This window comes from Dendronephthya gigantea, unplaced genomic scaffold, assembly GCF_004324835.1.
Source record: "Dendronephthya gigantea isolate DGI-Jeju-01 unplaced genomic scaffold, DenGig_1.0 000021F, whole genome shotgun sequence".
NCBI classification, from domain to species: Eukaryota; Metazoa; Cnidaria; class Anthozoa; order Malacalcyonacea; family Nephtheidae; genus Dendronephthya; species Dendronephthya gigantea.
In genome coordinates this window covers 2,023,485-2,044,526 of record NW_021163031.1, presented here as the reverse complement: position 1 = coordinate 2,044,526, position 21,042 = coordinate 2,023,485, and the positions used below count along the sequence as shown (strand labels likewise).

At 35.3% G+C, this 21,042-nt stretch overlaps 5 protein-coding genes across 7 annotated transcripts; 3 read left to right on the top strand and 2 right to left on the bottom strand.

Moving 5' to 3' along the window:
* Positions 1 to 233: 233 nt before the first annotated feature.
* Positions 234 to 4,017, top strand: LOC114521766 (F-actin-capping protein subunit alpha-1-like). The gene is made up of 11 exons (XM_028542304.1): positions 234 to 336; positions 438 to 501; positions 581 to 632; positions 1,494 to 1,557; positions 1,786 to 1,875; positions 1,990 to 2,106; positions 2,235 to 2,314; positions 2,543 to 2,627; positions 2,720 to 2,791; positions 2,871 to 2,933; positions 3,106 to 4,017. Exons 1-11 carry the CDS (start codon positions 298 to 300, stop codon positions 3,247 to 3,249), a joined length of 870 nt encoding a protein of 289 aa, XP_028398105.1. The 5' UTR covers positions 234 to 297; the 3' UTR covers positions 3,250 to 4,017.
* Positions 4,018 to 4,279: 262 nt separating this feature from the next.
* LOC114521896 (UPF0691 protein C9orf116 homolog) lies at positions 4,280 to 5,642 on the bottom strand. Of its 2 annotated transcripts, XM_028542470.1 has the most exons (5): positions 5,524 to 5,642; positions 5,221 to 5,248; positions 4,985 to 5,122; positions 4,833 to 4,899; positions 4,280 to 4,514 (listed from the first exon to the last, which is right to left on the bottom strand). In XM_028542470.1, exons 1-5 carry the CDS (start codon positions 5,542 to 5,544, stop codon positions 4,379 to 4,381), a joined length of 390 nt encoding a protein of 129 aa, XP_028398271.1. In that variant the 5' UTR covers positions 5,545 to 5,642; the 3' UTR covers positions 4,280 to 4,378. The 2 variants fall into 2 exon arrangements, with proteins under 2 accessions (XP_028398271.1, XP_028398273.1); XM_028542472.1 differs by lacking the exon at positions 4,985 to 5,122 and having other exon boundaries at positions 4,284 to 4,514; positions 5,155 to 5,248.
* Positions 5,643 to 5,878: 236 nt separating this feature from the next.
* Positions 5,879 to 13,828, top strand: LOC114521844 (nicolin-1-like). The gene is made up of 7 exons (XM_028542400.1): positions 5,879 to 6,302; positions 7,035 to 7,098; positions 7,205 to 7,413; positions 7,562 to 7,627; positions 8,387 to 8,494; positions 8,759 to 8,832; positions 13,005 to 13,828. Exons 1-6 carry the CDS (start codon positions 6,162 to 6,164, stop codon positions 8,798 to 8,800), a joined length of 630 nt encoding a protein of 209 aa, XP_028398201.1. The 5' UTR covers positions 5,879 to 6,161; the 3' UTR covers positions 8,801 to 8,832; positions 13,005 to 13,828.
* On the bottom strand, positions 9,031 to 13,919 carry LOC114521845 (ras-like GTP-binding protein Rho1). Its single transcript, XM_028542401.1, has 2 exons — positions 13,837 to 13,919; positions 9,031 to 9,920 (listed from the first exon to the last, which is right to left on the bottom strand). Exon 2 carries the CDS (start codon positions 9,907 to 9,909, stop codon positions 9,301 to 9,303), a length of 609 nt encoding a protein of 202 aa, XP_028398202.1. The 5' UTR covers positions 9,910 to 9,920; positions 13,837 to 13,919; the 3' UTR covers positions 9,031 to 9,300.
* Positions 13,920 to 14,755: 836 nt separating this feature from the next.
* On the top strand, positions 14,756 to 20,224 carry LOC114521839 (cytochrome P450 1A1-like). 2 transcript variants are annotated; one of them, XM_028542393.1, is made up of 2 exons: positions 14,756 to 14,864; positions 18,459 to 20,224. In XM_028542393.1, the coding sequence occupies exons 1-2, from the start codon at positions 14,774 to 14,776 to the stop codon at positions 19,820 to 19,822; spliced, it is 1,455 nt and encodes a 484-aa protein (XP_028398194.1). In that variant the 5' UTR covers positions 14,756 to 14,773; the 3' UTR covers positions 19,823 to 20,224. The 2 variants fall into 2 exon arrangements, with proteins under 2 accessions (XP_028398194.1, XP_028398193.1); XM_028542392.1 differs by lacking the exon at positions 14,756 to 14,864 and adding an exon at positions 18,036 to 18,286.
* Positions 20,225 to 21,042: the final 818 nt, after the last annotated feature.

Here is a 21,042-nt window from a genome sequence, read left to right as displayed (position 1 = left end):
GTCCCGCAGAGAACTCTTTGCGATAAACGAAAACGATTCAGAAATCAGAGGGGCCAATTTATTTGATTTTTTCCTGTAATTAAATCGCCTGGGGCTTGTGAATTATGGAAAGTCACGAAGTTTTCTTGATAGAAAAGACTGCGCTACACACTTGCGCTTCCCCAGTTTCTCACTAGTTTCTCTTTCCCTTTGATCCACATACCGTGAGTCATTGCGCTGCCACTTCCGCAAGTTGGTCGCCATATTTGTTGAGATTGATCTCACTTCCTTGAAGAAAGACGACAGAAAAAACAAATTATGGCCGATTATGAGGGGCAAATTTCGGATCAGGAAAAGGTAACAAACATTAATAGCTAAACGTTTGTTTGACGATGTCTCGGGTAAAGAGTTTCGCACGAAACTAGCCTAATTCCTGGATAATTATTGCTTTGTTATAGCTTCGAATAGCTGAAGACTTTATAAAACACGCCCCTCCGGGAGAGTTTAACGAAGTTTTTAATGGTAAAGAAATGTCTCTTCTGCTTGTTTTGACTTAAGACCTTAAACTTAAGACCTTAAAATTTTGCTTTTACTCTTGCAGACGTTCGAGTGCTCTTCGACAACGATTCACTGTTAAAAAGTGGTGCAGCTAGGTATTATGTTTGTCAGATTTTAACCTTTCGTCACTTCGAATTGTACACTTTTAGGTACATTAAAGTGAAAATAGCAAAGAAATACAATTAAAACTTTCGTTTGTTTTATATTTTATGGCGACTTTCTATTTTATTTTTCGAAAAACAATTTTTACCTGCTGGCTAGTTGACAATTTGAATTACTTGTTATTGTATGTTTGTATACTTTCGTAATATGTGCATAATTTCTGAAACGTTTTTCTGTATTATGATTTTCTGGTCTTCTCTGATTAAGTTAAAATTTACAGTACAAAATGTACAGCAGTTCCAGCAGTTCATTTATTGGCTTCAATTTTTTTTTCTGATGTTCAATTTTGCTTCTTGAGGATTTACTTTTATTTCCTCAATTGTTAAATATTCAATCTATTTACCATAAAACTACAATCAAGTGCCACTAATTCCATTAAGGCAATACCAATTACAGAACTACATATTTGGTTAAAATTTCATACAAATGTGCTACTGATATGTGCTACAAAATTGCAAGAGTTGTGAGAGATAAATAAACTACTTTGGTAAACAAATTTCATTCATGCATTGAGCCAGCACCACTCAAATGATAAAAAATGTATTGACCCATGAAATCATTCTAATTAATGAATTCAAACAAAACTATCACTTTAACCTAGTAAAGAACTTGTGCACATGAAATTGTTTTATATTTGACTGTTGATGAGTTAATAAGACATATATTTGATGTGTGTTATGTATTTTTCCTGCATCTTTAGGGCAGTGCTACTTTGTCAATAAGCACTGATTGGTGCAAGCCTAATTAATTGGCCTTAATAAAGTAACCAATACCTGCTCTAATTCTATTGTTAGTTCTTTTCAACAATACAACAAAGAGCAATTCACACCAGTTAAAGTTGAAGGTGCAGAGCATCAGGTGTGGTATTATTTAAACCTTGCTTCATGCTTGTCAGAATTGTTGGATTTTTATCAAGTAGAGCAGTGAATCTGATATTCTTCCATCATTTTTAGTTTACATAAAATTTCCACTGATAGTATGAGCATGCGCTGTGCAAGCAATTTTGTGCAACTTTGGACCAACGTATTTTCATATAAATTAATCATATCTTAATTATTGATTAATTTTGACAACAAATTTCCATAGGTTTTAGTGACATCACATGGCGAGCTTCCGGATGGGACATTTCTTGATCCTAAATCCAAGCAGAAGTTTAGTTATGATCATTTAAGAAAGGTTAGTTATCATCTGAATTTATTACTGGTGAAGTATTATGCTCTTTAGGTGGGCTTTGCTTGGCAATAATATTCATGTAGGAAATTATATAATACTGTTGTTTTCCTTCTTTAGGAGGCAAGCAATGCTGAACCCATAGATGTAGATCAGGAGGCTGAGCCATGGAGGGAACAGCTAGATAGCGAGTATAGAAAATACATCCAAAGCCATTATCCACATGGCATTTGCACGGTAAACTGTTTTTAGGTCATATTTTTAAATTTATTTTTCTGATGTAATTTATATGGGTTTCATATGTAATTAAATTTAGCCTCTCATATAATTAGCACTAACGAAAAACTACATTTATAATTATTAAGATTTATGGGAAGAATGTCAATGGAAATATCACATTAATTGCATGTTGTGAGGACCATCAGTTCCAGCCCCAGAACTTTTGGTAGGTTATATGACTTTCTTTGAATTACTATTTAGAAAAATCACATTATTGTCTATCTATTTTTTGGAATTAGTTCCTAAATCGCACTTTCACTTGAATTATGACAAGTATTGCTTCTTTGAGTGTATAAATGGCAATATCTGTTTTTTAACACATTGGTTTTAGTTAATTTAATCAAGATATTTTGCCTTAACTTGCTAAACATTGATCATTATGTGGGAATTCTAGGAATGGTCGGTGGAGGGCAGAGTGGACAATATCATTTCAAGGTCCTGGCTCAACATCAGAACTGAAGGGAATAATCAAAGTACAGGTATATATTGAATTTTATGTAAGCCATTTTCTGTACTTGAATCATGATGTAATAGGTCCTGACTGAGAAATATGATTTTTCAAACTTCCTAGGTGCATTACTATGAGGATGGCAATGTCCAGTTGGTCTCCTCAAAAGAAATCACTTCAGAAATAAAAGTTACGGTAAGTTTCTCTGTCAAATTTAGTTATTAGTGCTGGGTTAAACACAAGTGAGCATTCATTTTTCATTGAATATTCACAGAGTGAAAGTGGAACAGCAAAAAGTATAGTTGATGTGATAAAAGAAGAAGAAGAAAACTTTCAGGTAAAAAATTGTGTATAGTTATGCTCAACAACTTTGATTCATTTATGATATCTGTTAAAATTGTAGTAAATGATTTTTGTTAAGGGCTCATTCACACAGTTTGCCTTGTTGGATTCCATTCAACAGGCATTAGGATAGTTTACATCATAAGTTTTCATTCTGTGTATTTCAGAAAGCATTATCTGAGAACTATAGCACTATGTCTTCAACGACATTCAAGGCATTGCGTAGGCAACTACCTGTGACCAGAACTAGATTGGACTGGAATAAAATTGCTGGCTACAAAATTGGTCAGGAACTCAAGACAACCTCATAAACAAACACTAAATAATCGTACAAGAAACTTGATTTAATTGTGGATACTTATATTATACCAGTATATGCAGCAAACCTAGGTGGCCTTTTCAATTCCTGTAATATTTTCATGATAATTTGGAGATTGAGTGTTTGTATAATTTATACTATTAGGGAGTTAAACCTTTATAAGCTGACTAAGCAAGCTGTTTCCAGTACAATTTCAACCCATTTTACTGGGAGAAATTTACAGGGAGCTATTCTTTCATGAAAATAAGAACAAGGGTTACAATTAGCCTACAACAGATGTAGTAGACATTTTCTGACATGTCTATAAAACCAACCAGAGCATTAGCATATTTAGATGATCATGTATATTTTCATGTTTGCTTATTCTGTTTATATGTTTGGTTTCATTGGCAAACATGTTTTAAGAACAACTACTATAAAACCTAGTCCAGCTGTTTAGAATGGTATACTTTAAATTGCCTGTATTTCAATTTATGGCAAGTGGTTGCCAATGAAAACTGCATGTTCTACCTACCATTATAAGTTAAGAAATGTGTACAAGTGTTGTATACAACTAGTCTGCCTATGATGTATGTTTGATTTGCCATTTCATGACCAGATGGTTGATTCTTGCAACTCATTGAAATTCTGAAATGGAATTTCTCACTAATTATTGTCTATATAATAATTATCAATCAGGTTTGACACTGTTTATCAAAACTGATCATAAAAACATAGACTAACTTTGTGAATTGATTTATAATAATTTATAACTTTTTAATTGTTTTTGTTTTCCATATTTGGTGGGTGTATTGTGTTGTAGTCTTGAATATTGAGTTGGCAATACCAGACTTTAAATTTAAACTGGGATGTTCAATACAGAGCCCCATGCCTACCTGTCCCACAGGCTCTTTTTCTGTGAAAACATGCAGCATATTTAAAACCTGCCCAAAATACTCCCCAAGCACCTGCAAAAGAGGTAGTCCTCCATATTTTGTAACAACTAACAACATGCCAAAAGCAGAATTAACCTTTTTACTGAAATCCAATTACAAAATTATGGAACAGACTGGATGTTTCAAACGTGATTCTTTTCAGATTATTTCCATTATTTACACTATCTGTTATTATTTTTACAAGAATCAAACAACACTCTTGTCCATTGCAGTGTTCAATGAATGATCTCTGTACATCCCACATGTTCCAAGATGTTCTGAGAATTTCTGATTCTTTGCATGAAATGTTGTTGGCATTGTATGAACTGTAGGCTGTCTTGAACTAGAAAAAGAAAACAGCATTCCCATTTAAATATTTTATGATACAGTGATTGCAGTCAGTGTGAAAAAAGTACTAGCCAGCTAGCTATCAGTGGTACATATGTATGTTGGTAGTCTGTCAATCATGGAGCACATAGTCATACAGGCAATTAGTCGAGTAAACATTTGTTTATTTGGTTGGATTAGTACATTTTCATTCAGTTTAGAAGTTTTTGACATTCAGGGTGAACCAGTTGGATAAGTAGTCGTGTAGTTTAGTCAGTTGGTTGAATATGTCAATAAGTATGCAAGTAATTAATCAAGGCAGTGCTAGACCTACCCATATTCCATTGAACTTGTCATGTACATTGGATGTTGTGTTTTTGCATTATAACCTTGAAAAACATCTAAAGAAATTTGAGGCAGAGAATGAAAATCAATTATTACTCTTCCACAAATGATAAGAAAAAACATACAAGGATGACAACACACCTTCACTTGCTGTCAATGTGGATGTTTGAGCCGTGCTTATACTATTTATATTTTTTGGGCATGAGAACACAGGATTTCCCAAATTATTCACAGTTTGTGTGTTCTCACCAGCAGAGATTGGGACATTGGAGAGAGATACTAAAAAAGATGAGAAAGTCAAATTGACATACCAGGATTATCAAAGCGTTCAGGAATATTTTTTGTGCGATAATAGTTTGAAGTTTTTGCACCATTACCAGGTTTTGTTGCTGTAAGTTCGGCAGACTAGAACAAATTAAAACAAATATATGTCAGTTTGCAAATTATTTACTGGTAGCGCCCTAGCACTATAAACCTTCGCAATTATGAAAGCAAATTTTAGTGAGTTTTCTTGACAATCTTCTTTCCATCGTAGTTTAAAGTGAATCATGTCGTTATATTAAAGAATACTCCATGCAAATTGAACATGATTTTTAGCAATATTTCTTTTCGGTTCCATCGTTTGAAAATTTGAATAAAATGATCTAGCTAGATGCCTAGAAGGGAATTCATAAACCTACCCTAGAAACCGTGGGATCCATTAGAAACAAAGAGCACCCTGATCCAAAATTCTCGCACAAATTGCACGTCTTTTTGATGTCAAAATCTTTATTGTGAATTTTTAAATTGGTTTACTAAAATATTATTTTTCTTGTTGCTAGGCAGTGTTGCATCGGTCTTTTTTTGTCTGGAAAAAAAATTCGTTCTCTGTTTCCGTATATTCTATACTGGCAGTCTGCCGCAGTTGGCAGTCACGTATTCTTTCAGCTTTAGCCTAGTTTACAAGTACGAAAAACAATGTCAAAAAACTTGTAGGAGTGGAATTTGCAGTAATGAAAGTAGATATAGATGCTTAAAAGTATTAAAATGCTTCGAGAAAGTAATACCAGAAACGACAATAATGTCGAAAGTTTGGTTTATGTGCAGCGGGGTTCCCCATTAGTGTAGAAAAATTTTACTGAGAATGTTTTGAAAAAAATACTGACACAAATCACACAATGAATACTTGGAAACAAATCAAACAATGTTTGTGGTGAAATTTCCAGATGAATTTAATTTTTTTCATTTTCTATTTTGTTCACATTATTTCAAATTTTCATTTGAACAACTTCTGGAATTATCTAGATGTGTATTTATAATTAAAACTTACAGTTAAAATATGACAGATTCTGATTCTGATGGGAGTATAAAATGCATCGTAAAGAAAGCTATATCCTTACGTGTTGGCAATCCTTCTGTGGAATTTAAATCTGGATGTTCAGTTATTGATGTGATCTTTCCTGCTGCAAAAGTAGTTACGGTATTGTATATCAGCAGTATATTTCAGTATTTATGTTGACTGACTTGATTTAGCAATGGTTGTTGACATTGTCTACCTCCTCCGCAGGCCCTTTTCGGGCTAATATGGCGGGCGGTAATATTTTTCGCAGGTATTTCCCGAAATCGCCCGATATGCTCCCTAGTGCCTGCAGAGGAGGTGGTGACATTGTCATTTATACTACTATCAGTAACTATCAGTGTCGATATATAATGATGGCAAAGACACTATAGTTAGCATCATGAGTAGACAGGGTAATTATTTTGAGGCCTAGCTTTACTGTCATGGGGCCCCAGGCCATCTTGACAGTCCTCTAGCTGACTGGAAAATGTACAAAAAGCTTGCCTGATATAAAAAAATGCTAGAAAATAAATAGAGGACCTAAAAATATCTTTAATTTATATATATTTTCCACGCTATGACATTCCTGATCATCCTAACAACTAACATAGTCCCTTTGTGACCATGATTCATGAAATCATTACCAATGACTTCTTACCAACATCATAAAATCATTTCTATATTACAACCACAATTACTCAACTCTTTCAATTAGAAACTATCAAAAGCACTACCACGATTAACATGCACTCTTAAAATATGCAGCCATCATTAATTATCAAAACCTGCCTTAATGCATTGATTATCATCATTATTTAATCTAGCTTTGTATAATTTGTTTGATTTCAAGTACTGTGCTTTGAACTTTTTCAGATTGGTTGTATTTCATTTGTGAACAACTACACTGCTTCAATGAGTATCAAATACAAAACATCTGGTAAGTTCAACAAACAAATATTTCAGTAATATGCATCATTGTGATCAGTTGAAGGCTTGTCATTTTCAGCATTTCTTGAAACTTATTTGTACAATTTACTCTGCAGATGACACATGGAAAACATGTTTGAAAAATTTTGTGTTAATGCCATCCCCACATTGTGAAGAAGGAAGCCAAAAAATGTTCAGTGTCAAAGCAGACCAGATGCTTTGTTCAATAAAAGATGCTGTGTTAGTTCGACTTGTGCTCAGACAACCATCACCTCACTGGCTAAACTTTTCTCTTGACAATCTCACTTTTTCACCACCAACTAAGGTGATAATAAATATAATTACAACTTTAGGGTTTTGTTTATAATTGTATAACTAAATGTTGGTTTTGATTCAAATAACTAATCTTCAATACACCTCATAATTGTCCTACAAACTGCTATTATATTACAAACTGGTATTATATTATTTAGATAAGTTCACATCTAACAGAAATTCTTTCTTCAAATATGGACAGTGAAAATTTTGATGATGAAGAGGTACTTTATTTTAGAGGTTCAAAGGGTCTTAATTTCAAGTGGAATTATACACACTTTAACAGTTGATGAAAAATGAGTCAACTATCGGTCCTCCAGCCGGAATCGAACCTACGCTTTTGCAATGCCTGTGTGTTGAAGCTCTTGCCATTGAGCTACAGAGGTAGCTGACAAGAGCAAGCGTGGTTAATGTGTATATGGTGGTAATGCCAGGAATATGATTTTTTCTTTTACCTTCATTCGATGCAGGTAAATTGAAGTGCCAAAAATCATCATTGATTTACCCTCACCTATTCCAACCATTACCACCACACACACACACACATATTAACAACGCTTGCTCTTGTCAGCCAGCTACCTCTGTAGCTCAGTGGCAAGAGCATTGCACCGGCATCGCAAAAGCGTAGGTTCGATTCCTGCCGGAGGACCGATAGTTGACTCATTTTTCATCAACTGTTCCTGGCTTGCATTTGAAGTGTGTATAATTCCACTCGTACTGTATTTCAGCCTGTTCGTTTTAGTAATTTGAGAAGCAAAATTATGTCTCATTTGCTCTTTCACATGCTCCATAATGCTCATTTTGCAAATGCAAACTATAGAATTTAAATGTGGTTGCAATTTTTTGCGTCATCCTAACACTTAAGGGACGATCCAACGTAATGCGCGATCAGCCCCAGGACTCTGAAAATTACTATAATTGATTGTGTGTGTGTGTGCGCGCTTACACTGGCCCACCAACTACATTATTTTTTCCTCAATTAGGATGAAAACAGAAGAGTTGTGGATATTGCTAGCAAACTTCAACAGCTGTGGGCTCTCACTGAAGCGACGGCTGCAAATGAAGGAAAAGATGAGGAAAGCCATTTTGATGTAAGCTAGGGCTCGTGAAAGTGAATTATGTGGGTTATATTCTAGGATTTCGATCTAAAGGCCTGTTTACACTTGCGATTTTTGCTGCAATTTTCTTCTTTTGATAGATGTGAAGGAGTGAATTGGTTACGGATGTTCAAATTAATTAATAGGAGCTCGTACATATCAGTGCATTCGTAACTTATTACTCGTTCACATCTATCAAAAGAGGAAAATGCGTGTAAACGGGCTTTTAAAGAGGTCAGAAATTACTTTCATACCTAGATTGACGGATGCTATGATCTCAACTTGTTATCCTACACGTAAACATCGTAATCGGAAAGTGCAAGAAACGAAAGGTACACTAAACTAAATTATATCATTCGAAATAATTTGTATATGAACCGCTCAATCAGTTTTGAACTGTTCTCCCGAGGTCAGCGATTCAGCCTTCACTATGTATTAGCGATCATGCATGATTACTAGTCACAATCCTGGCAGCAATCTTAACACGATTGTATAAGAACAACATCATGCATTGCAATATAGGATTTATCATTTATATTTGTATATTTAACTTACTTCATTTTTTACATTAATAACCTTCACTTAGACTATATAATATATACAATTTCTATCATTAAATAAGCAGCGAGTTTCAAAAGCTACGTCACCAAGTCATGTTCATGTTTCCAGCACGTTATTAAATATGAATAATTAGGCCTTGTGAGCGAATCGTAGAGATTAAAGATTAACTTTAATCCGTCGCTAGATCTGTTCGCAGTAGCCCGGTTAAAACTACCTTTTCCAGTTTTGTCAAACTAGTTTTAGGCAGGAATAAAGCAGATGTATTTCCGAAGTCGGTAACTCATCTTCTTCCTGCCGTTCAAAGTGTTTTTAATGGCGCTTTCAAAAACTTCATTTACTCCTTCGCCTTTTAAAGATGAACACTCCAGAAAATCAGCCGCTCCAATTTTCTCTGCCATCTTTTTCCCTTCCTCGAAGGAAACGAAATCAGTCTCATTTGCGTTTTCAATGTCCGAATGTCTGGCTGCCTCGCTACGCAAGTCCTTTTTCAAGCCTACTAATATCACAGGTACTTTGGGACAGTACCATTTCAATTCTGTGTGCCATTTTGTTTCAATGTTGTCGAAACTCTCGCGTATATCCATGGAGTAACAAAGCAGGATGACATCGGTATCCGGGTAGGACAAAGGTCGTATACTGTCGTAATCTTCCTGGCCAGCGGTATCCCATAGTACGAGCTCGATAGGCTTGCTGTCGTATGTTAAGTACTTCACGTAGTTCTCAAATACTGTCGGCACATAGTCCGAAGGAAACTCTTCATCTTTAAAGACCATCAGTAAACAGGTTTTTCCGGTTGAACCATCTCCCACTATGGTCAACTTAATACGTTTTGGCTTTGGTGAAGTCATATAGAATATATCTAAAAGGAAAAATATGCTATTTGTTAGTTGGATGAAGATACCAATTGACTTTATCATTGTGCCAAACTCTAAACTGTTGTCTGAATTTCGTCAAATGATAAATTTTTCTTCTTTACATATAATTACATGTACAGTGCTTTTTAGTTTAATTCAATAAAGCGAAATATTGAATGCCACTGGAATAGGTCAGAATTGAAACCAAGCCATCGGGCAAAATTGATTAAGGGTAAATTGATTAAGGGTAAGGTTAATTTCGCAATTTCCCACGATCCAATATTTCAGTTTCAATTCTTCTTTGAAAATCCAGACCAAAATTCACCAAAACGATGCTCGAAACCGAGGCGAATTCGATATAATAGTTTAGTTTTCTAGCACACACAAGTTGTCTTCTGGGAGAGAATATTGAAACCTCGATTTAAACAATACGAGCATTCCTGGGGAAACAATAACAAAACTTTGAACTGTTGGAAAGATACTATATCGAAAGTAGTTTTGAAGTGTTTTTTTGTGTTGCACTTCAAATGCCACACGTGCCCCGGAAAGCCTTATGAAAAACACGAAGGTGAACACAATAATCGGAAACTGTACCAATACCATGCTGGTATTTTGGGATCAAAAGCTCTTTCCTATAAGTGCTACAAAACGTAGCCAAAATTTACAGTTACCCGCCCGAGTGATACCGTTGCTAAGAATAAATGCTGATCAGTAAAACATTTTCTGTTCCCATCCCAAACTTGGTTGTTTTCAATTACTTCCTCCAAAAGGCGGGAAGGTAGCAACTGTTGAATCTGACAGGATTACCAGATGAAAGTTCCTAAATGCTTTTGACAGAAATTGCATGCATGGTGTTTAGCGTGAGCATGGACAGTGTTTTTATCATTCACCTTTCGTCCTTTCCCGGCTGCATTTGTGTGTGCATGGGTATATAAATTTAATTTGGTAGAAAAGATTCTTTGGGGATTAATTCATTTCACACAATCGTTATAAGGCTTTAATATCAGTAGGAAACAAGTCAAAGAAATGCATTAATAATTTCTACCGTAATAGGCTAGAATGGATTTCCGTATTTCAACCCCTGTAATGGTTAACTTCCGCCCATATATTTTACCCAATATAACATAGTCAATACAGTCAATAGCGTTAATTGGTCCAGATTCACGCAGCAAAATTCGCGATTAAATTTGTTCATAATTTTAAAGCTCTGAGTTCATTCATTCATAGTCTTTCGCTGGAGCTAGCGCCCGAAACCCTACTTTTTTTCATACATCTATGCAATCTCACTCAGTCTATAGTTTTCAAAGGTCAGTGCAGCGTATATTAATTGATTATCCCTCGAGTACATGTCCAACATCTATGTATATATACTATTTGAATATATAGCGTACCTCTTCAATTAAAAGTTTAGTAAAACTCTAGTCTAGAGCCAAGAATTAGTGAGGTGTAAAATATATTCCTATACGAGTTTTGTCTTTTAATTGTTTACAGCTAGGTCATGCTTAAAAATAGAAGAGTGACTCATTGTTCATTTTGCAAATATTTTCAACATTTTTAAAATAGCCAATTGCCTATCTAGGTGAATTATCTGTCGGGTGATTATACCTAGGTGTCGGGTGATTTCCTCATTTTCTCTATATAGGATAGGCAAGGCAAGCATTTTTGTCGTCATTTTCACGAAACTACCTTAACATGCACACTGATATTTGTACCCTGTCTAGCCCGGCCGCTTAACAGATGACATGGAAATATGTTTTGGATATGAATATTTGATCGCGTCAAAGTATAACTTCGGTTAGAAGTGTTTTAACGAAATTCGTGCCAGCGAGGAAATGTTGACAGCGCCTGTATTATTTTTATCGTTTTCACCTCGCGTGTAATCAGCAGTTCTCTTGAAATATCACTGTCACTGTCAGCAGTTCTCTTGAAATATCGCCTATCACTGTCACTGATCTATAGATCCGCAGAAAATACGCAGTACTTTCTCGAGCAGTTTTTACTGGATGCTTATATACCTGGGCGGAAGCCACTTAAGATGAAATCTTCAACGTTATATAATTAAAAATGTTCTATCTCTGACTGTAGCTAGGCGTTTCGTTGCTCGTCAAAACTGATAAACAACACGCCTTGTTGACTATGAATTATGTTGAAAGCTCAATATTAATCATTAATATATTCATAAGAAGTTAAGTTGAGAAAAACAATATTTTTGAATACAAAATTTTAAGATTACATTTAAACCCTTTGGATTTATAGCATGCTTGCATATGTAATGTCTAAGAGGTAATATGTAAACAATTCAAGAGAAACCTATATTGCAACTGTTATTTTGTGAGTTACACGTCATATGACATGTATATATATAGCCATAGGTATGTTCTTCTTAATTATTATACATGCAACAGTTCAATTTCTGCGTCCTAATGTGTTTTTTTTTCTAAACGCATATAGCCTAAAATGACGCTATATATATATACATGTACTACGAAATATAAGCCCAGTATTCCATTACTGTTAACTAAAATTTACTTTATTAAAGCGTATCGATATATCAGGTCAAAAGAAAGCTGTATGCAAATCGCATATTTAAACTACAGTTTTTATCGCTTGTGCTATAGAAAATTTGTTTCCACTCTGAGTGTATAGTCCAGTATATACATTTATATTAACGGTATTGCATCTTGGTTTGAGAGCCATGATCGAGTGGGTAGATATCCCCCATTTTAGTGAAAAGGCGTTTCGTATTAAGGGTTTTAACAATGTAGAGTCTGATCTGTATTTGAATATTTGATTTGCTTTGTCTTCTGTAAAGAGCTGCATGCATGTTCATGCATAAAAGTCGGTCTAACTCTTTTTTTCGCGTCGCGTAACTTGAAATAAAATTGCATTTCGCAGACGCTTTACGTGTGCGCAAACTTCATTTTAAGTATTTTTTTAGCGAGGTCACTAGGGGAATGTTTTCCTGTGTAATGTCTCACTCGTACATCAACAATCACCCGGTATTTCTTTTTATATATATAGTTCCATGGCTTACAGTGACTTATAAGGTTATAAATATACTATACAGTCTATACTTGCTCTTTATCTAGGTTCTGTCGTGGTCGCAGACAATCAGAGAAAGATTCTGACTTAGTTTTTTAATCATCTGGTTATACGTGGAGTATTCCGGCTTTCGTGTTCAGTTTCTTGGTATTTCCTTGTTTGTCAAAAATGCGTGATAGTCGCGAGAAAAGAGATATATAAATTTAGATAGAAACAACAGGAAGACCCCTTACCGAACGTCAAGCGAGAATAAGATTAAGGAACAAAAATATACATCCTTTAAATATAGCTTCAGAACATCTGCTGTTAGATGTTTTGTGTAAATTAAGTGCACCGGTTTATTCCAAACGAAACGACAAATATGAATTTCTACATTCACTTCACAAAGCAGTAAATTGTCGATGTATATTAATTTGCAAATATATAGAAGTTGAAACTTAAAGAATTATGAATTTCGCAAAAGAGATCGCTAACTGCCATGCATATACATGACTTGTGTATGAACGCAACTTGTTGTGTATATGATAATGTCTGAGTTCTTCAAGCAAAGACGTCTCTACTTGTTAGACAGGGCCGCGTTTTCATCACGAGAGACGGAGAGAGTCAGAGAGAGATTTCAATTCGCTGAAATCCCTGTTATATATAAAAGCTCAGACGGACAAACTATATATACATTGCATGCTTCGCTTAAATCTAGAGTTTCGTATCGATTTATATCTGTATACCGTTCTGTAGATTCTACAGTGTAGATATATAGTTGAAAATGTTTATATTAATACTAATACTAAACTGGTAGATTAGTAATAAATTCTATATGATATATATACATATAACTAACCACAGTCTATATATAAATATAGTTAGAACACTGCCACATACCTTATATGTTCAAACTCTAATATAGAAAATGTGCAATATATACTTTTATTTCTGCTAAAACGCGAAGATGCGTACACGTTGGCAAATACTTTCAAAATAATTACACCAGCTGGCAAAAAATTCTTTATATATTCATGTCTCCGGATGTGACTAAATATAGGGGGCTTTTGTCACGAATAATTATTTTAATTTTCACAAGCATTACGTCATTTTAAAAGTCATGTGCAAAAGAGATTTTATTAACAATATATTGTACATCAAATAGGATCCAAAACTGCAATGTTTTAGATTTTTCTTCTCGTTTATATCTATACTAGAAAGACCTTCAACAGCTAAAATCTTAAATGATTTTCTTTTTGTATTATTTCGACGAGAACTAACGAAATAAAACTTTGATTTCTTGTTTTGTTTTATTTTACGAGTTACGTTCATGCATGTGGTGAGTGACGTATTTTCGATGGACGGATGTTTAAAACTTCCCCTTTCAATCTGTTTCATTTTCGAGATTTTCGTTGATTTGACAGGTTATTATTATATATATAATGAAAAAAATATTCAAATGAAATAAAACTTAGAGTTGCCTCGCAGTAAAAGTTGATGTATAACTGTTGTTGGCTGTTGCAACATGACTCTTCGCTGACAAGAATATTGTGGCGGATGCACGTTTTCACTAACTTTTTAAGGCATTGTTTAGCATCATTGTTTACATGCACGATATCAAAACCAACTGAAATCAATTCATGACTTATTCAGCTGTTTTTTTATGTGCATCACATGGCCCACGATTCGTACACGTGATGCAAATAGCTTCAATCGTTGTTAAAAAAAATTGATTTAATATCGGCGAGCCTCTATTTGCCGTCATTGACATTGTCGAATTTATCTCTTTAACGAACGGTCTATAGCATTGCAATGATTGCATACATGTGTAAGATGCATGTGGAGGGTATCTGAGATATCAGAAGGAAACAAGCATGTTTTGTCCAGATTGCCGTCAAATTTTGACAAAACAGTTAGCAACTTAACAGGTAAGTTTTGCTGGTTGTGTATCAATTCTTGACCAACTTTGGTTTCACAGTCAAATTACGTGCATGCTTTCATGAATATGCGAGACAAATGATTCCGACATATAATAGTCGAGTTACCGTAGCTACATTATTTCTGGATCATTCTATTTTCATCCGCGGCAGTAACACTGAAATATTTAAAGAGAATGTTTTAATGTCGGCATCAATTCACTTCAAACTAAGAGAACTCTACGTGGTATATATAAAGAGTTTTTAGTTTCCATTAACTTTCCTTCCATAGTTACACTGTGCATCAATAAAGGGTCGGATGTTCAAAGCATATAAACTTTTTAATGATCGTGATTAGATTCAATTTACATCTACTGTTGTCAGTTGTATCGAGGCGTAGTCAATGGATTGTCTTCCTACGATAGACGGGGGCGTAGAAATGTGGAGGAGTAGGTTATATCTCAAAGACATGCATGCTCATGTGAAAGGTCTTTGTAATATAGAGCATCTACTTAGAATGACTCTTCGTAATTCGTATTGCTCTTTATGAGTCTTACAAAGGTTGCAAATACAGTCATCCTAATTCCTTTCAGTTTCAATCGTGATTTTTATCTAAAAGATATAAATTGACGGATTTCTCTCATTTTAGCAACACCCACACAAAGAAAACTAAAAATATAAATAAGGCTTCATTGACACTTCCTCGACTTAAATCGTGCCGATTTTCCCTTTTGCCCCGCAGATGTTAATTATGAAAAACCTTGGTGTATATTGATGTTGTTATGTCAATATAGCTACGTTGGCGTACGTGTATTTGCGATATCATTAACCAACATTTGGATCGCGTGATAAATTGCTACATCTAAACATGTCTTTCGGCAAGCTAAAATCGGATCGGGTAGATAATTCTTTTTAAAAAATTAAATAACGTAGGAATAGGCCTGTGTTTGTTTGGGTTCTAAACCTTGGCACGGAAGACAATTTAACTAGTACTAGTAGTTAAAATTGCTTATAACACATTTCTCAGTGGCGTCACGTGCTACGATACTTCGATTTCAAAAACAGTTGTATTATGATGTAATTTCGTCCATGCAAGCAAGTCGCAGTTATTCTCGATAGATTATGTGCTTGTCAGCTATTATTTCAATCACTTCTAACTAAACGCAAAAATTATCAAGCAGCCACGCCCAGTTCTCCTACTACTAATAAAGGTGGCATCTTTACAGCCACCTATGAGTTATGATCCAAAATGGAACGCCAATATCGATACTGTTCCACTAAAGTGTCTTAAGATTAAGATTTTGAGCCATAGAACGATTTTTAGGATCAAACAGGGAACGTTGCTAAAAATCTAATCTTCTGGCAGGAGTCGAACTTACACCTCAGCCTTGGCATACCATCAGCCTTGGTATAATGTACTTAACTTGTTACATTTAGCAGATGCATTTACGTGCATGATGACTTATTCATTTCAACTGAAACGTCTAGTTAGGCCAAAATAATGTCGATCAGAAAAATACCAAAGCAAATTGTTTGTGTCTAGACTGACATCACATGACATGACATGACAATACACGAATTTAACATGCATTATATCAAATTTGTGGTTAAGACTTGATATTCTATTGTACAGTTATGTAACGTCTTCAGTAATACCACGCTTGCATGAACCAAATAAATACGACACGATACATGGAGCCACTTCAGTCTTTTTATGACAAAATCTAGGAATTCCAACCATTCAATTTCTTCACCGCCTGGTAATTTTAGCGAATATTTTAGGGATCTTTTGCTAACTGAGATGGTCCTTTGATAAAAACGGGACAGCGGCTGTACGTAGGCTGGAGAGGGCTCCATTTACCCGATGGGGGAATTTTTTCTGTACTTCTGTTGTAGTTGTAGGTAAACGTTTTATTAACCACTAATCTCTTAGCACATCATTTAATTTATGCATATATTTTAAAGCATGTTCGTAAAGTTAAAAAAATTTAAATAGTTTTCATTCCTAATATAAGAAACATTTTTCAGAGCATATATAATCCTCTTAATGGCCTTGTCTCGATCCCTAGATAGGTAATGTTCTTTAGTAACTTAGGCCATTTTGAGGGTTTTTGAACATATATATACCATGCACTAGCTATACGTTGCTTGTTTTTCTACTTAGGCCCTTAGTTCCCTTAGTGTGTTTCAATATATTTTGTAAATTGTAATCAGCAGTCGATCTCTATTATCTCACAACGTATAACTTTCATAACGAAAGTGAAGTCATGCATTCATATCTTGGTTCAACGCGACACATGTTTATGATAATATGTTGCTTACTGGGAAAATAACAATGAAAAGTACTTTGAAGCTTTCTTAACAGGAAGAACGTGCTTCGAATATGTGCATAAATTCCATCAGAATTTACAACTTAAGAGATCTAGAATAGTTTTTAACAACTTCTGCTTTATTGACGTAGTATTGTTTCCTTGTTTGTTCGTTAGTATAGCATTTTGTTGAATTACTTGAATAAAATTTCAATGCCACCAAGGCAACATCATGCACATACTGATAATTTTTTTCCAAACCTGAAATTTACTCAAATTTTGAATGAGTTTCAATGCATGCATGCTCAATATAGAAGAGTAAAAAGACTTGCATGTATTGTAGGGTGAAATCGTTGTTTTCAGGTTGGATTCGACTTCATCGCTATGACTGTCTATGCATGTATATACAAGTTATCAGTGTAATAATTGCAACGCCCTTTATGTGATATCGATTAGATTTTTTTGGAATTGACGCACCACTGTTTGTTTGGCTCCAAATTCTCCTATAGTTTGAAACTAGTATACTAGAAGATTAGGCCTAAAGGCTGAAACACCTGACCGGTCTGAATCGATCAAACTAGAAGGCACCGAATACGTATTACGTAACTATAGCAAAATGAGCATGCATGTGCATCTGACTTCGACAAACTGAGCGTTATCATTCAATGTTTACATTATTTGTTCTTTGTGGGATACAAATCACTATGATTTAAAATATCCAATATAACTTTAGAGTCTGAAAGAGAAAACAGTTATAAATATGTGTGAAATTTGTGTGTCTTTTTCTAAAAATAATTATTGTTTCCGTTGGCAGCCCACACATTGAATCACCATAACTAAACAATCAATCAAGTATGAAATATTTCGAATATTTTCAGTAATCCTACATATAATATAAACGTTTGAAGTAACTTTGGTTGAAGCTTTTAAATGTGTACGGAAAATTTCAACTTGGATAAAATTCGGGTCGCCGTGTGTTAGATATGTTTGGTAATGATTGGGAATTTGGTATCAATAATTGGATAGTTTGGCTAGTCTTGACTGTCTTTGCAGTTTACGTGGTTGTTCAAAAGCGATTACAATGGATGAAATTACCACCCGGACCATGGGGTTTGCCTGTTATAGGTATCTCATGATCTGCAACATATACCTGATAAAATTGTCTAAAACGAAATTCCCCCTTGTTCAGTAAAGTACGGATAACGTGCGCACATACCAATCTTTTAGGGAGAACCGCTACTTTAGTAGGTTGGATAAAATGGAAATGGTTTTGATTTTTTTGTTTCTTTATTTTTAGGCTCCCTTTTTTGGCTTGGATTCAATCCTCATCTCTCGCTTACGAAGCTTTCCCAAAAATATGGCGACATCTTTACGATCACCTTCGGAAGTTATAACTCGATTATTCTGAACAGTATCGACAGCGTCCGTGAAACCCTCGTGAAGCGTTCGCGTGTGTACGGTGGACGTCCGCAACTCTACTCGTTCACTGAAATTCGTGCAGGTCTAGGAATTCTATTCATAGACCAAACTCCAAAATACGAACGACAACGAAAACTAGCGATTAGATCTTTGCACCGCACCTTCTATGAAGCTAAAAATCTGGACGTGATATTGAATAAGGAGGCTATAAAACTTTTAGGCGAATTTTCCAAACTGCAAAGCGAACCTTTCCACCCGAAGGGATTGTTGAGGCTTTTAGCTGCAAATCTTATACTGAAATCGTTTTTTGATGCAGATTTCGAGTTTAATGGTCCAGAACCACAAGAGGTTGTTGAAATGGTGGAAGATTTCACAAAAAATACCAGCCCTGTTAATCTTTCTGATATCGTACCATGGTTGCAATGGTTACCTATTGGTGACTTCTCGAAGATGCGAAAAATGTTTCAAGATTTTGTTGCCATGCACGAGCGTTTTTATATATCTACCAGACGAACTAGAGTACCTGGAGTACCAAGGAGTCTTACTGATGCATTATTGGATAACTTACCGCTGTACAATAAAGGGGTTTTGGGCACATGCTCAGAAATTACCGAGACGGACTTGGTTTATGTGTTGGCAGATTTAGTCGGGGCTGCATTTGAGACAATCGCCAACACGTTGAGTTGGGCAATAATGTTAGTGGCAGCACATCCCGATTGGCAAATCATGTTACAGTCGGAACTGGACGCTGTTGTAGGTAAGGATCGCTTACCAAGTTTGGAAGATAGGAATGAACTCCCAACATTAAACGCCGCCCTATATGAAGTACTGAGAATGAGTTGTGTCGTGCCAGTCTCCTTGCCTCACTCGACGACGGAAGACACCCAACTTCGAGAGTACAATATTCCCAAGGGAACTTTTGTATTTTTAAACATTTGGGGAATTCATCACGACCCGAACTATTGGGAAGCACCATACGAGTTTAATCCCGGGAGGTTTTTGCATGGAGACGGAAAGTTCTTCGTACCCAGACATGAGAGTTTCATTCCGTTCTCGACGGGTGGAAGGTCGTGTCTTGGCGAAAGATTAGCTAAGGATGAAATATTTGTCTTTCTTGCAGCAATTGTTCAGCGATTTCATCTGCGTCTAGTAAACAATGAAAACGTTAATGATTTTAATGGAGAGTATAGACTAACTCTTGCACCGAAACCTTATCTGCTTCAAATTAATGAAAGGCGATAGGAAAATGGTTTCCTGGTTGTTCTCGGAACCGTACTCCGATTCTTGTACACGCGCAATTTTAGTTTCTTAACACCTCGCCAAATGATTTGTACATGTAAAATGCACCAATGAAATAAATCAATGGGCGGTTTCCTTTGAACGGCCAGAATGGTCAGATTGGTCATATTTTGAATAGGATTTTCATTTTCCGTGCTAGGCAAATATGAAATATAGCTAAACGAGCTAAACGATATACTTGAATGCAAATATATATGCAAAATGTCAGATTACCAGTAATCTGTCCGGTCTGGCCGTTTTTACCGTGACAAAGGAAAGCGCCAAGTTATTTATAATTGTAACCTGAAAGATATGATAATTTTTAAGTAATTACAGATAATAAAGGTTTATTTTAACGATTAAATATTACGCGCGATTCATTGGATTAATTTTGTGGTACTAAACTGAGCGAAATTAACCCGGGTAGAAGGATGGGATTATTCCCAGACAGTCTTTAATTTCGAATGTAATCATTTATATCATATTACCAGGTTATTTATAAACAGACTATCTTTCTTTTTTTGAGCGATAGAGAAAGAATTTTATATTATTCCTCTAGCTTTTCACGAGGACGTGGACGTCAAAGAGGTGAAGTGGACGTCAAAGAGTGGACGTGAAAAAAGTGAACGTCAAAGAGGACGTCAAAATGGGAATAAATCGCGTGATGCGTCTATATATAGACATTGCAACGCCATTTATGATTTATCTTTTTTGGATGGACTCCGACGGTTTTCTCTATAGTCTTCTTTATCACACCACACTTCGACGGGCTCAGACGCAATAAATCCACTTCTTTCAACATCCTATCTCAACTCTTCCTTTTATCGTCTTCGTGCATAACTTAAATTTTCCAAATACGGATGATCTAATAAAGTACTACACGACACCATGAACACTCGTTCGTATTGTTCGTATGTTTACCGAATGTCCGGCAACGAAAAAGTATACGGCACTGCATGAACATCGGGCATAAGCAGCAAAAAAGAAAAAGAGGCCTGGGGTTTTGACCCATAATCTTGACCTTACGTTTAATATGGCTTATTTCCACATTTAATGGTCAAGGACTCAAGGTAAAAAAATATTTTTATATTATTTACATGTTGAAGAAGGATGTTTTGCTTCTTTGGACGTAGCCAAAATATAACCCGAAAGTTAATAAAGAACGTGAATGACATTTCATTAGA

Excerpts from the sequence above, each read along its gene's own strand:
- LOC114521844 (XM_028542400.1), top strand. The coding sequence starts at position 6,162 with ATGACAGATTCTGATTCTGATGGGAGTATAAAATGCATCGTAAAGAAA. Across the intron at positions 7,099-7,204 it reads TATCAAATACAAAACATCTG|ATGACACATGGAAAACATGT; the intron begins GTAAGTTCAACA and ends TTTACTCTGCAG. Across the intron at positions 7,628-8,386 it reads AAAATTTTGATGATGAAGAG|GATGAAAACAGAAGAGTTGT; the intron begins GTACTTTATTTT and ends TTCCTCAATTAG.
- LOC114521839 (XM_028542392.1), top strand. The coding sequence starts at position 18,145 with ATGTTTGGTAATGATTGGGAATTTGGTATCAATAATTGGATAGTTTGG. Across the intron at positions 18,287-18,458 it reads ATGGGGTTTGCCTGTTATAG|GCTCCCTTTTTTGGCTTGGA; the intron begins GTATCTCATGAT and ends CTTTATTTTTAG.
- LOC114521896 (XM_028542470.1), bottom strand. The coding sequence starts at position 5,544 with ATGGATCCCACGGTTTCTAGG. Across the intron at positions 5,249-5,523 it reads TGGATCCCACGGTTTCTAGG|TCTGCCGAACTTACAGCAAC; the intron begins GTAGGTTTATGA and ends AATTTGTTCTAG. Across the intron at positions 4,515-4,832 it reads ACAAGTTCAATGGAATATGG|TTCAAGACAGCCTACAGTTC; the intron begins GTAGGTCTAGCA and ends TTCTTTTTCTAG.
- LOC114521766 (XM_028542304.1), top strand. The coding sequence starts at position 298 with ATGGCCGATTATGAGGGGCAAATTTCGGATCAGGAAAAG. Across the intron at positions 2,107-2,234 it reads ATCCACATGGCATTTGCACG|ATTTATGGGAAGAATGTCAA; the intron begins GTAAACTGTTTT and ends ATAATTATTAAG. Across the intron at positions 2,792-2,870 it reads CTTCAGAAATAAAAGTTACG|AGTGAAAGTGGAACAGCAAA; the intron begins GTAAGTTTCTCT and ends GAATATTCACAG.
- LOC114521845 (XM_028542401.1), bottom strand. The coding sequence starts at position 9,909 with ATGACTTCACCAAAGCCAAAACGTATTAAGTTGACCATAGTGGGAGAT.